We start from the raw sequence: 13,652 nt of genomic DNA, 5'->3' as shown, positions 1-13,652 counted from the left end.
TACAACAGCAGATGGTCATATATATAAGAATCTTTCAGGACATTCAATCTCACCTTAGGCTTCAGCTGACATAGATCAACAGGTTTCAAGAGTTTATCTGTTTTTCTATTTTCTTCTCTTATCATTAGCCTCATAGTTTACAACCAGTGATGAAGAAAAATAATGTCATGGAAACAGCTACGATAGGTCTACTTCCAACAGGAATCTCTACTTATAGTCACAATTATTGTGAAACACTGGATCAAACAACATGGAGGTTTAAACTAAGGAAGCACAACAAATAATGGAAGAAAACAAGAAACATGTCCCAGTATCACAAATGATCATTAAGAATTTAATAGCACATCATATCCCGTAACTTCCCCAAAATGAAACTGCATGTTTAGAGTCGCAATGTCACAGCTAGTTTGGTACCACATCTAACAAAATCGAGGAACTAAAGAGAGACATCATTCATGTCAACTTATCTACAGTTGCAGAAACTATTTGAAAGATCAGCATCCTGACATATCTATTAACAGAAAACCTTTAAATATCCTGTTAGCTCTGAGCCCAGTCTTTAAAGTCTTCCCATCAAAAGTTTAACATCATTTATAACACGGAAATACTCATAGAACAGAATAGAATGCTCACCCTGCAACCCATCTCTGCTCACCCTATTGCTGCCAGTAAGATTGTTACACGGGCTCCCACCAATTATAAGGTCAAACCCACCAACCGATTTGATGAGCTCCTCCAACCTATCAACTGTCAATCTCTGAATATCTCCAACATGGATCAGATTTCCTTTTTGATTTGTTTGCTCCCACCAACTATGAAGAATGTTACTGCTAACTTCTGAAATCTCCACTGATACAACATTCTTCAGAGGGATTCCAAGCCGATGCAAAGATACCTCTGCACCGCCAATACCAGAGAAGAGAGAAAGTACTGAAACACCATTTGGAAACAGCTCCTTCAGGACTGAGAGATGGAAAGCAACAGTGTCTATCTGAAACCAATGCACCTCTGATGAGATATTGGTGGTTTTACAAAATAGAAGATGACAAGTATGACTAGCACTGGGAGGAACACTAACCTGAAACGAATTTCCAAGGGCTTTGAATCTTTCAGTCCTACTAGTGCCACCTCCTCTTGTATGGTGGATGGGATATCCCATGATCTTCTCTATCTCTTCTGGATCAAGAGGAGCAACTCTGTTTTTGCCAACCCAAAGTAAATTCCACTTTTTACATTCATAAAGAACGTATTTTTGGGTCTTTAGAGGTGGTTCCCCCTCCCAGTTTTCAAGGGCATTCTTTATCCTTTCTGTTAGTTTTGCACTGGCAGTGCAAGTGTTTAAACAGTTAAATTTAGTTCTCTTGTCCCATGAAGGCCACCACTTTTTGCTTAATGGAAATGCTTCCTGAATTGTGAGTGGCGGAATAGGTTGGAGAGGAAACCTATTCTGAACTGGAAGATTGTGTATGTAGCCTCGTTTTCTTGCAGCGGCACAGAAGTGCATGGAGTCAACAAACTCGGGCTCAATGTCATATAAGAAGCGAGATATGGTATCCCAGACACCTTTAGGAGCTAAGGCCACATTTTCAAAATAGAAGTATGGAGGCCCAACGGCTTCTGAGGGAATGTTCCGGTTGAACACTGTAATTTGCATATTCGGGAGTCCAAACCCGATCATGTGTTTTGGTAAACGAACAGTATCTTCATATTCATGCAGCAAATTTTTCTTGGCTACTTTCTGTGATAGTTTCTGCCGCTGCCTCCATAAATCAACTTTTTTTTGCCATATCTCCTCTCCATCAAATGGCTTTCTCTTCTTGTCTTGAGGAGCAGTGAGAAAACGACTTGACACTGGCTGTAATCAACAAATAAGTGATGTTAAACTGAGATATGACATACTTCACAAAACTATTAAGAGAAAGGCTTCAAGATTGTATCTTCCAGAGCATCAAACTCTGCAAAGAGAAGTACTAGGTTGCTGGACCTCATTTTCATCCAAAATTGGATGTATTTGAGAATCAGGTATCTTTCCTATTTGTGCAGCAGATATGAAGTCCATTAGCTCCATTATTGAGGTATCTGGACCTGAAATTAGAGCAAGAGCAGAAAATAGAAAGCATCAGCAGCTGTGGTTGACAAAAAATAATGCAGATGACATATTCTGACACGGAATATCATTCCAGAGGAGATTCCGAACTGAAGCCATAGAGTGTGCAGAAAATAATAGAAACTATGTCTTCTACACTTTACTTGGGCTCAAAAAAAGGGCGTACCCAGTGCCGAAGCTCCCACAATGTGGGGTCTGGGGAAGGGACTTTCTAGGCAGCCTTACCCCTGCTTTTTGCAGAGAGGCTGATTCGAACCCGCGACCTCCAGCGCACAATGGAGAGACTCCACCATTGCGCCAGGCCCGCCCTTCTTACTTGGGCTCAGTATGTCCAAAATGTCCAAGACAATGCCAAGGCAACTACATATTTATTCACACAATCACTTTCAAAATAAAACTGGGTAACATTATGAATTCCATGGAGGAAACTAAAATTAAAAGAAGCATCTATTGGTCCATTTTCCAATAAATTACCAGCTGCCAGAAGTTACTAGTTTTCTAAGTCAACAAGGAGGCAGAAGCAATTTGGTGCAACTCTAACTTTTAGAGTCCCATGACCGATTGACTGGAGACAGTGACTTGCATTTTGCACACTCGACAACTTTCAAGGCACTTTCAAGACTTACATGTCTTGAAAGCTGGCAGCCAGAGCTTTTTACCATCAAACCAAGCAAAAGCCCTAATCAACCATCTGAGTCAACTTTGCGCAAATCAAGTCTTTTACCACCCAACCAACTCGAACCCCCCCCCCTTGGAAAGGACATAAAAAGGGAGCATGTGGAGCATTTTAGGCTGTAAAGTAGCTTTTCATAGAAGACACTGGTCACCTTGATTTCTTTGTCTGCCTTTAAAGGAAGAGTTAGAGACCCAAACTATGCGAAGATGATTCACAATCAAGCAGAACTTTAGTTCACCCCATGTGAACAACTTGACTCAGCTGCATCCGACTAAAAGGGGTGGTTACATGGATCCTCTTCCTCCATTCAGCTCTATCAAAGCCATACGTATTTTACTAATCCTCAGCTATGCACGTCTTTCCTCACCACTTCTCCTAGAGTCATTTTAAGGGTACTCCAGCTCTTTTAGCTCCTTCAATGACCTTAAACAGCTAATATTTTTTGTAGAAAATGAAAACAATAATTGCAAAGCATCATGATTGATATGTTTACAAATTTTCCTATTTCAAATAATTTCTTCAGATAAAAATTGTTGGTTTATTAGATGGAAAATCATAATCATACTGATAAACATGTCCACTAGATTTTGAACAGAAGATAATGTAGGATAATAAACAGGAAGTTCAACAGCATGAAGACAAGTTGGTAAAAAGTTCTGAACAATAAAATTGTGACAGTTCTAACACCAGCATCCCATTGCAAAATGAAGAATAACCACCCTTTAACATCTAATGATCTTGTAAAATCATCATAATCAAATTTTCAATCATTTACAAACCACATTTTTCCAAAGCTGATGAAGCATCATCTACTGGGAAGCCCATATCCAGTAACTGCAGGAATTTCGTCTCCTTGTCAGATAGATGTGCTGCAGTTTCCTGCCCCCAATCCCCCTCCTTCAAAGAAAGAAAAACAAAACAAAAAGAATAAAAAAAATGATGTTTAGTTTATTCACAAAAGCATACAACTGCATAGTGTAAACTGATCCCAGGGTCTGTAACCAGCACCAGGTAGAAAGAAGAAGCAGAGATTGAGGGAAGAAAAAGAGGGAACATTGGACAATAGGGTTGGGCTATAGAATCTGTCTCCTATCATATCAGCGAACACGTATTTAGAATAAATTAAGATAGAATTACACAAGGAATATGACTCCTAATGCTCATGCAATTAAGCCTAAAGCTTAATAAGAAACTCACTTAAACGAGGACACTCATAAGTGAAGACCTAAAGCAATAATGCAACCACAATGGGGACTCCTCCTATCATGTTATATCATAATATCTCATTCATATCTAACTTTAGCACTCCCCACACAAGAAAGCTCCGTCTTAGACAAATAAGAATAAACTTGAATGGTAACATTAATCTTGAACAGTGTAGCAATCAAACACCAACAAGCTCAAAGCAACACTCCAGTTAATTTTTATATATCCATGTCTAACCAAGAATAACAATAAAATGTAGCACCTAATGATGACATCAAACATCCTTCCCAATAAAGGTCACAAGATGTAGCATCCAATAGAAACATAAAAGTCCATCAAATGTAGCACCTAAGGTAAAGAAAAGTTCACCAAATATAGCACCTAACAGCTACATAAAAATTCATAACATTGCAGCTCTAATGCCTACATAAAAATCTCATAGAAGTGCAGCTCCCATGGCTACAAAAAATTTCATAAGTGCAGCTCTCATGGCTACACAAAATCCTTACTTAAAAGTGAAGCTTCCATGGCTACACAAAAGCTGTTTCAAAGGAAGACCCTACAACAACAATTAGACTCATTCTTTGAGTATAAAATCCATTAAAAAAAATTTCTTCACAAAGAATTGCTTTGCTTGTTGTAGACATTGAACTGTAGAAATCATCAATCTCCCCCTCATGTGTAACATTAAAGGCATAGTTTAAAGTATTCCACGATACAATACGATACTAGCTGTAAATATCTATATTGGATACAACCAAATACAATAAGCTAGGAAGACAGAAGGATAATTTTTCAAGGTACGGGCACAAACTAAGGTAGGAAATAATCACAAAATAAGTTGAACAAAAGAAGATAAAGGAAAAGAAAAAGTCAACGGGGTAACACGAGGTGGGTTATGTTGTAAAGAAAAAGTAAAAAATAATGGGTAAATAGGCTGAAATAAAGACTAAATTACTAGAATAGGGAGGGAACCAATCCTAATTAGGTACTCAACCAAAATGACAATGGAAACACCAAAATAAGCAAGCCTAGGAATGAAATAGAAAAAAGAAGTCAGGAATTGAAAGAAAGAAAAAAAAAGAGGAGGTTCTCCCAAGCAACTCTGTCTCTCTCACAGCTCTTCTTTTCTTTCTTTTTTTCCTTCAAAAATCTCTCATTAGTTTCTTTACCATACAACTCAAATAGGACTGAAGAAAAGTTTCTGATTCCTTGAGATCCAGTTACCATGTGGATCAATTCAATCTCACAGCAATCCTTTGCTATGTTTTTGGATCTAAGAAACTTTAAATTCGATAAATAAATTGAAAGCAGGTTATTGTTCCATAGTATTTGTTAGTCAATAACAGAGGTAGAAAGAAAAAGTATGCACTACCTCATCTTCAAAACAGTTGCTTATTTCTGATAGTTCGTCAAAATCATCTATTTTGCTCTCTAAAGAACTTGTATCAGATGGTACAAGTTCACATTGCAGAGGAGATCCTTCAACCACCTGCAAAGAGTGAAAATAGTAATATTATCTCTGTTCCATCATTAATTTGAAAGTGAATACTACAAAGTTATATGAGGTTGTCAAAATTCTAAAGTCTAAAGAAAGGTAATCAGCATAATATACATGAAAATACATATCAAACTGAAATTAACTCACTGAGTATGTCAGAAGAGTTTCCAGAATAGCTTCCGCATTTCCTTCTGCATTAAACAAAATGCAGACCTTAGAGACCTTCAGTAGGAGACAGCTCTTAAAATAATAGCAATTATTTGACCTAACCATTCTCCTTGATAGCTTTGACAACCATGTCTTTAGAGAAGCCCATTCCAACAAAATGGTAGATCAAACTGGAATTAGAACCTGCAGATGTACTTGCCTACAACAGTTAAAGGAAATCCCCCAATAAGCCCATGAACAAGGAGCCTATATTATCCTCAGCATGCAAAGCACTACCATGTAATGCTCGTTTTTGGCCAACACATCTTTATAAATACAGCTTGCGACATGAGAGAGATTTATTCCTTAATTATATTATTTTGTGGGTTCCTTCTTTTCTTTTTTTCTTTTTTTATATTTTTTTTTTGTGGGGGGGGGGGGTGCACAGAGCCAATGTCCAAAGCCAACAATGGGCAGCAAAACACCACCAGCTTTCTCTAAAATGCCAACCTGTGCACAAGAAAAACTCTACAGGGATCCATCAAATATGTCTATATTTATAGCCTATTATGCTCCTCAAAATTATAACAAGCCAAAAATGTCTAGTCCCCCATCTGAACATTAATTACTAATTTACTCCTAAGTGGGAAAAAAGGCAAGTCAAAACAAACTCCAAATTAGCTCTCCCTTCTTGTCAAAAGAGACCAACTGCCCAAACCCTATCGGAACATAATTAACAGATGAAATGGTTGATCCATAGAAATGTCAGTCTTTCAGTGTTCAACTGCTCAATTATGCTGCTAATGGCGCTAAAATAATTATTAAAAAAAAAAAAAAAAAGGATGTCTACAGTAGGTACGAATCTAATTTATTCATTCTCCAAAACGTTCAATAGGCATGTCTCAGAAAGGTATATTTCAAAACACATACACAAAAAATTGCTTTGATAAAATGCATTAAAATAAGAAAGCAACTCCTAATTTATTTCTCTTATTTTGTTTATCTAGACACTAGTGATGATATTTTGGTCAATCACAGAGGTTCCTCCAATGCAGACTATTTTCTCATGTCCTTACAAGTTCAAGCATGTCTGAGAATGCTTCATCAATATATATGTACAATCTTAAAAGGAGATGGACAATAGACAAAATTAGAAGCTTCATCAATATATATGTACAATCTTACAAGGAGATGGACAATAGACAAAACTAATTCTATTAATAGAAATCAATTTCCAGGAAAATATTTTTGACGAGACAAACAAAGCCAAGAGGACTACTGCGATGCACGACCTCAACAATATTAGAAAACCAATTGGATAAAAACATTTCTATTTCTAACAAAAAGGCAATAAGAAAAACCAGCTACATGAGAAACAGGGTTTGATACTGATCCTCACTGTCCCTAGAATAAATTTTCAATGTTGGTTCACGAGAAGAATAAGTAAATGTTATGTTGTGACCCGAATTCTTGTACTCGATCTCGGGTACCTACATAGTTTGATGGGCAATCTGAATGACCTGTTTTTGGAGATCTATGGCAGAAGCAGAGGGCGGCCCAAACCTAGAGCCCACCACTGATTTCCGTCACGGAGGGGGTGTGGCAGCATAACCCCCGTAGTACGGTACAACCTGACACAATGGATGGACCCGTTTATCTGAATGGAATCTATACATATGTATCTTATGTTCGCCTACCACATTATTGAGAGATTTTGGATTTTCAGTTAGGGTTTTGGGAGAGACTTCTTGTAACGTTATTTTTGGTGTATTTTTGGTGTATGAACCATGTTAAATATCTGTGTACTTTTGTTTTGTTTTTATTTCGTTTCGTTATTTTGTGGTGTTTATTTTGACAGTAATCTTGGTCCGTGATACAATTGCCTCCATGGAGAACAACATCCCTATCACATGGCTTGGTCGTTTCCTCCCTCAACCATTGCAAGACATGCTTCTTCCTTATCATCTTTTATACATGCTAATGATTTTTGTCATTTAAGCAAACACAGCTTCGGTTGGGCAAAAGGTTCACCTCGCAATGGCTAGCAGAAGCTTCTTGAACAGCATGAGTGTTAAAGCTTGAACACGAAGAAAACATAACAGTGTCAGAGTCGACTACATCTTCATCGTCACCAAACCATTCGTCACTTTCGCCTGATTGACCTCCATCGTTCCAGTCCTAGAGAAATTCAAACAAAAGATTCGGAAGTACTGGGTAAAAAACTCAAATGGTGATAATTTATTGTTTCCAAGATCTCTTTTCTTTGCAGGTAAACGAATAAAATGAACAAAGATATCTCACCATATCTGAAAGCCTAATTTCTCTCACAAGAAATCCTAAGGCTGTTCAACAAAACATAAGAAACATGTTCAAAACCTCAACAAAATACTAGTTTCATAGAAAATCTATGGCTTTAAGCTCATTGCGTGTTAAAAAAAAACAGAATCAACAAGTCTTGGTTGCACCTTAATGACCAATCAACCTCTCAATACACTCGATGAACAATCTTCCTCGATTAAATTGTAGAAAGCTGCTAAAACCCTTGAAGAACAATCAACATAAACTTCAAACCAACAGAAACAAAGTATAGGTGAAAATGCAGGATCAAACAAAAAAGAGAAAACCAGAGCAATACCAGAGAATCTCTGGAGCAGAGCTTCCTCTAGTCCTTGAACGGGAAAACGAATATGAACTAGTGAAGCTCTTCTAGTATAATGGCAGACTCTAAAGGCGGGAGCAGAACAGCCAAAAATGGTTACTGGTGCTTCTCAGAGTGACAGTTATATAATTAACTATTATTTTTACTTTTTTATTGTTTAGTTTATTTTATTTTATTTCCCGCTAATGGTCATTACTCACGAGAATCGATTAAGTGGAACCACGACAGTTACAATTCTATTCCAGATGTTAGTCTGGGTGTAAATTTATCAACACGGTGTTTGTTTGATGAGAAATTAACGCGAAAATCAATGATTTTTCTTCTTCTTCTTCTTTTTCCGAAGGGAAAATCCCAACAATGTGGAAATATGGAATATTATTTATAAATTTATCTCAATAATGAAAATATTAATTAGGTCCTTCTCTTAAATATATGGTGGTGGAAGTGAAATTCTGGAATAGACTTTGTTCTCTTAGTGGAAAAATATAAATATAAAACGAATTTCAAAGGAGGTAGACTCAAATATCTGTCTTGGAATTCGTGATAAGGATGACATTAAAGTTGAGATTATTTACAAATTTTATCCCAATGACAACGACATGAAGTGAGTGTTGGTTTTCTTAAATATGTAGTGGAGAGGTGTTGAAAGAATCGTACTCCGTGGAAATGAACTAAACTCAAATATCTCTATCTAGGAATACGTGTTAATCAGAATGACACTAAAGTTTGAATGATTTACAAATTTGTCCAAACGATGGTGACATCTACTGTGGACGCATGTTCTTCGTGAGAAAAAGTTCTATTTGCCCCATCCAGATAATGTACGGACGGTCCCGACCAGACAAATGTAATGTACGGACAGCTAAGACGCTCTCTAGCCCTCACGGCTCGAGGTCTTTTTTTTAAACAATTTTCATTCTCTATTATACCTATTTAGAATAAATAAGTATAAGAATTTATTATTGGTCAATAATAAAAAATAGTTTGATAAATTTTATTGAAAATAAATTATGGAATGAAAAATAAATTTAGTGTCAAAATAAAAAATTATTAGTAAGAAATGTGCGTTGATTATTTTACCCTCATCTTAACCATAAAATTTGAAGTAAAATTGTACAAAAATGAAAAGAATGAAATTCTCACTATAATTCATAGTAGACAAAAAGTTCATTATAGATTTTGGAAGTTTTTCTATTATTTTAAATAAAAATAAAATTGATAATAGATGCCAAACAACTTAAAATAATAAACAAAATCTCATAATTGAAAATAATAATATGATAATTGATACCGAAAAGAGCCTCAGTGCTCACTGCTCACGCCAAACAAAACAAATTACGTTTTTCAGCCTAATTTCTTACTTATTGAAAAATATAATGATTTTGATGGCCAGTATTTCTGTACTTCTTGGGAAAAGTTGCCACCTTATATCTCTACTTAGGCTCTTTTTGGTATCAATTCTCATTGTTTATCATGACTATTTAAAAGAAATAAGCATAAGAATTCATTATTGGTCAAGAATGACAAATAGTTTGGTGACATTTGTCGACAATAAATTATGGAATGAAAAATAAGTTTAGTATGTCAAAATGAAAATTTTATAGAAATTACTAATGAAAATTAATACAAAAAAAAATCCTATTGAATTGTAGTTGTTCTTTATATTGTAAAGCACCCAATGCAACCATTTAATCCATCACTTTATGTGCAATGGCTGTGTCGGCCCACCTTATTGGACATGGTGGCAAGCAAGTGAGTTCCAAGCAACGCGTTTGTAAATTTCAAGTAATCTTGTCTTCAGACTCTCTGTGTGACAAAACGTCGAACAGGTGGGGCGCAACAACAATGGCCGACGACGGTGTTGTTGCAGTGTACAGCAACAATGCAATCACCGATGCCACCAAGAAGAGTCAAAACCCATTCACCATTAAAGTTGGAATGGCTCAAATTCTGAGAGGAGGAGCAGTTTTTGAAGTCACAAACGCTGAACAAGCCAAGATCGCAGAGGAGGCAGGCGCATCTGCCATCGTCGTCATAGAGCCACCGCCTTTTCAAGGAGCTGTTACCCGTATGGCTGATCCATCGGTGATTAAAGAAATCAAGAGGGCTGTTTCAATTCCTATAATGGCAAAAGCCCGTGTCGGCCATTTCGTAGAAGCTCAAATCCTCGAAACTACTGGAGTTGACTACATTGAAGAGAACGAAGTACTCACCCCTGCAGATGAGGATCACCACATCAACAAGCACAATTTCAGAGTGCCCTTTGTATGCGGATGTCGTGGGCTTGGTACGGCATTGATGAGAGTTAGGGAAGGAGATGTATCTAGGTCAGGTAACATTGCTGAAACTGTTCGTAATGTAAGATCTGTGATGGGTGATATGAGGATCCTCAACAACATGGATGATGACGAGGTGTTCTCCTTTGCAAAGAAGATCTCTGCTCCTTATGATCTGGTTGCCCAGAAAAAGCAACGGGTAGACTTCCTGTTATGCACTTTGCCGCTGGTGGCATCGTCACTCCTGCTGATGCTGCGCTTATGATGCAATTGGGATGCGATGGAGTATTTTTGGGCTCAGAAATTTTCAATTCTACCGATCCTTACAAGAGTGTTCGTGCTATTGTTCAGCCTTGGTGCTTAGGACTTTTATAAAATAATGCATTTTACCATTATACCCCCATCTTGATTTTAAAATTTCAAGTGTGTCACCGCATAAATGAAGAGAATGAATTGTTCCTCATAATCCACAATGGACTTTTAGTCCATTATGAATTTTGAAAGTTTTTTTATTATTTTAAATAAAAATCAAAATGATAATAGATGCCAAATCATTTAAAACAATGAAAAAATATCATAATAGACGATGAGAATTGATACCAAAAAGAGCCTTAATCAAGAAAGAAAAAAGAGCCCTGAAAATAAGGGAGCAGCCATAAAGAACATAATGTTTTTCATCAGCAGAGATCTTATGATATTGGAATATTTTCCTCAATATGAATTGTGAACTAGGTCTGATAGCCTAGGAGTCCTGAAAAAGTAGTTTCTTTGGTTTCCCTTCTTTCTCTTATTATTTCTTACAGTTGTAACTTGAACATTCTCTTTCCCCTGTAGGGAATGGACAGAAGCCCTGAAATTAAGAAGGCAAAGTGAGTTTCTCATAAGTGATGCTTTCCATTTGATCCTACATGATGGCACTTTGATTAACTAAAATAAAGCAACGCCAAGTCATTATTTAATTTTGGGTTAAGGTTTAAAAGTTGACCCAACTAGGTTTTGGAATCAAATATGCAGTTTGTCACAGCGAGATCATCCTGTCAGTGGAGAGAAATTGATATCTGTTTTCCACCAATGCATCATCCATCATGTTCAATCTGAGGGCCCTCATTAGGTTGCCACAAGTCATCAAGTAACCAGTAACATTTTGTACCAAATAAATATGGTACAGTAATTGTACGACATACTTGTTGTTATGGTCAAATATAATGGTTTGAACTAAGGAATCGGACCAGATTATTGGGCTAGGTCCAGGGACTAACATCTGGACCAAAGAGAATCATATGGCATTTCTCAAACTTGCCTTCCTGTCAGCTTCGTAGGACTTCTCAGTAGAGAATAGGACAAAGTGATGCACAGTGTATCTCTGTCTTCGGCTATCCTCTCAGCATTAAATGGCCATGTCAAAGCTCTCAGCTGAAGCATTAAAGGTCCTCAAAAGACATTAAATGCCCTTGTTGACAAAAAAGTCCATCATATGGCCCAAGCTTGTCTTGGGGATTGCATCCACCTTCTTGTCTCATCAACCATGGGCATGTGTCACATCAAAGCTGAAGGTGATATTGACTCATCAAATCCACCAACAAATATCTAGCTGATGTAAATATCACACAAGCAAGTTAGTTTGTCAAGCAAGCCACTCTATAAGTCATCTCCACCCTCCATCTCATAAATCAACATCCAAGGGCCATGAATCATGATATCCTTTAGGTATGATTCACTTATATAATCCCGCACCATGTCTGAACGTAAGTAAGCTCTACACACTCCAGCCTTCACGATCTTTAGCTTTCTAACCCTTCAAGAGCTTAATCTTCATCATCTCTTGGGGTCTGACCTCCTCAATGGAATCTCCCATTTATTGGCCTGGACTGATTCGATCGTCGGAGGTGACTTTCCGTCCTTAGAGGCGGTCCACTTTCACCTTCTCTTTGGTCTCAGGAACCGGGGCTGGTCTGTAGGTGGCTTCCTTGGTAGCTTTTTTAGCCAAGGTCCTCCCTATTGTTTTATGGATATTTTCCTGGTGATGTCACTTTCTCTTAATGGGATCCATATTTACATGAAAACAGGACAGTATGTGTGAGAGAGAGAACCATTATTTCAGATAATTACGATCAATGCATGGGTGTCTCCTGAAGATAAGATATATGATTGACAGTCACAAACAGAGTTCTATCAAGTATGCTATCCACAAGAATAACTTCTTGTTTGCAGGACCAGAACCTTGCCAAAGTATGCGAAACACAAGAAACCCTTCAGTAATGCATCAAAATGGAGCAGAATAAGAAACTCACAAAATTCTAACCCAGAATCAAATATCAACCAATAATTCAAAGTCCCCCAAGAACTTGTTTACCACCTTACCTGGAAACACTTCACGGCATTCACTAACAGAACTTTTTCTAGAGCCAATCAGAACTGAAACTAAAGAATATTGAGGTTAACCAAAAGCAATATTTTATGAGTCTTGAATTCTAAAATTAAACAATTGCCAATCTCAAACTTGTCATGTTTCCAGGTAACATTCAGGACCCCCTAGCTCCATTCTTTTTGGGCCATCTACTGCATTACTATCCTCAACAACACTGAGATCCATGAAAGCTTATCCTTCACTACAACATTTTGGATTTTTGTTCGCAGCTGCCGTCAGAACAGGACACGTTAGTGTGGAAAAAATGAATGGTTAGATTGTTTAAATAGATTTTTATATTTAAAATGTTTAACATATTACAATTATTCGTCCCTAGAAGTATTTAAATTTACAAAAGCCAGTCCCTACTCATCTCGATGAAAACAGAATCCTAAACTTCATCTGGCCATACAAGCTCCTCTAACCCTCCATCGTTGACCTTGGCTTCGCCGGAAACCACCGATGGGCTTCTTTGGGCATCCTTGCCGCTGCCTCCGTTGCCGACAATAACAAAGGTGCTTATTAAGTGAGAGGATGAATCGCACCTCCTTGGACGGGGGTTTTCGATGATTCGTTCTGAATCGTCCAGTGTTGTGAGCAAATTTTAGAAATGGACCTCTGAGGTGGATTCAGGGGAGAAGATGGTTTACTAATTTATGAAATCAAACCCCTC

At 37.3% G+C, this 13,652-nt stretch overlaps 1 protein-coding gene and 1 pseudogene across 1 annotated transcript; one reads left to right on the top strand and one right to left on the bottom strand.

Annotated features, from left to right (window-relative positions):
- Positions 1-150: 150 nt before the first annotated feature.
- On the bottom strand, positions 151-8,371 carry LOC149013230 (DNA (cytosine-5)-methyltransferase DRM2-like). The gene is made up of 11 exons (XM_089158986.1): positions 8,273-8,371; positions 8,103-8,178; positions 7,939-7,979; positions 7,669-7,815; positions 5,761-5,857; positions 5,638-5,681; positions 5,365-5,481; positions 3,563-3,680; positions 1,985-2,085; positions 1,079-1,855; positions 151-991 (listed from the first exon to the last, which is right to left on the bottom strand). The coding sequence occupies exons 3-11, from the start codon at positions 7,939-7,941 to the stop codon at positions 560-562; spliced, it is 1,836 nt and encodes a 611-aa protein (XP_089015112.1). The 5' UTR covers positions 7,942-7,979; positions 8,103-8,178; positions 8,273-8,371; the 3' UTR covers positions 151-559.
- Positions 8,372-10,073: 1,702 nt separating this feature from the next.
- On the top strand, positions 10,074-10,947 carry LOC149013229 (pyridoxal 5'-phosphate synthase-like subunit PDX1.2; annotated as a pseudogene).
- The last annotated feature ends 2,705 nt before the right edge of the window (positions 10,948-13,652 follow it).

This window comes from Hakea prostrata, chromosome 6 (genome assembly GCF_041222555.1).
Source record: "Hakea prostrata isolate BN-2017 chromosome 6, UWA_Hpros_2, whole genome shotgun sequence".
In the NCBI taxonomy this organism is placed as follows: domain Eukaryota; kingdom Viridiplantae; phylum Streptophyta; class Magnoliopsida; order Proteales; family Proteaceae; genus Hakea; species Hakea prostrata.
The sequence above is the reverse complement of the archived record's forward strand: the minus strand, read 5'-3'. Positions and strand labels throughout refer to the sequence as shown.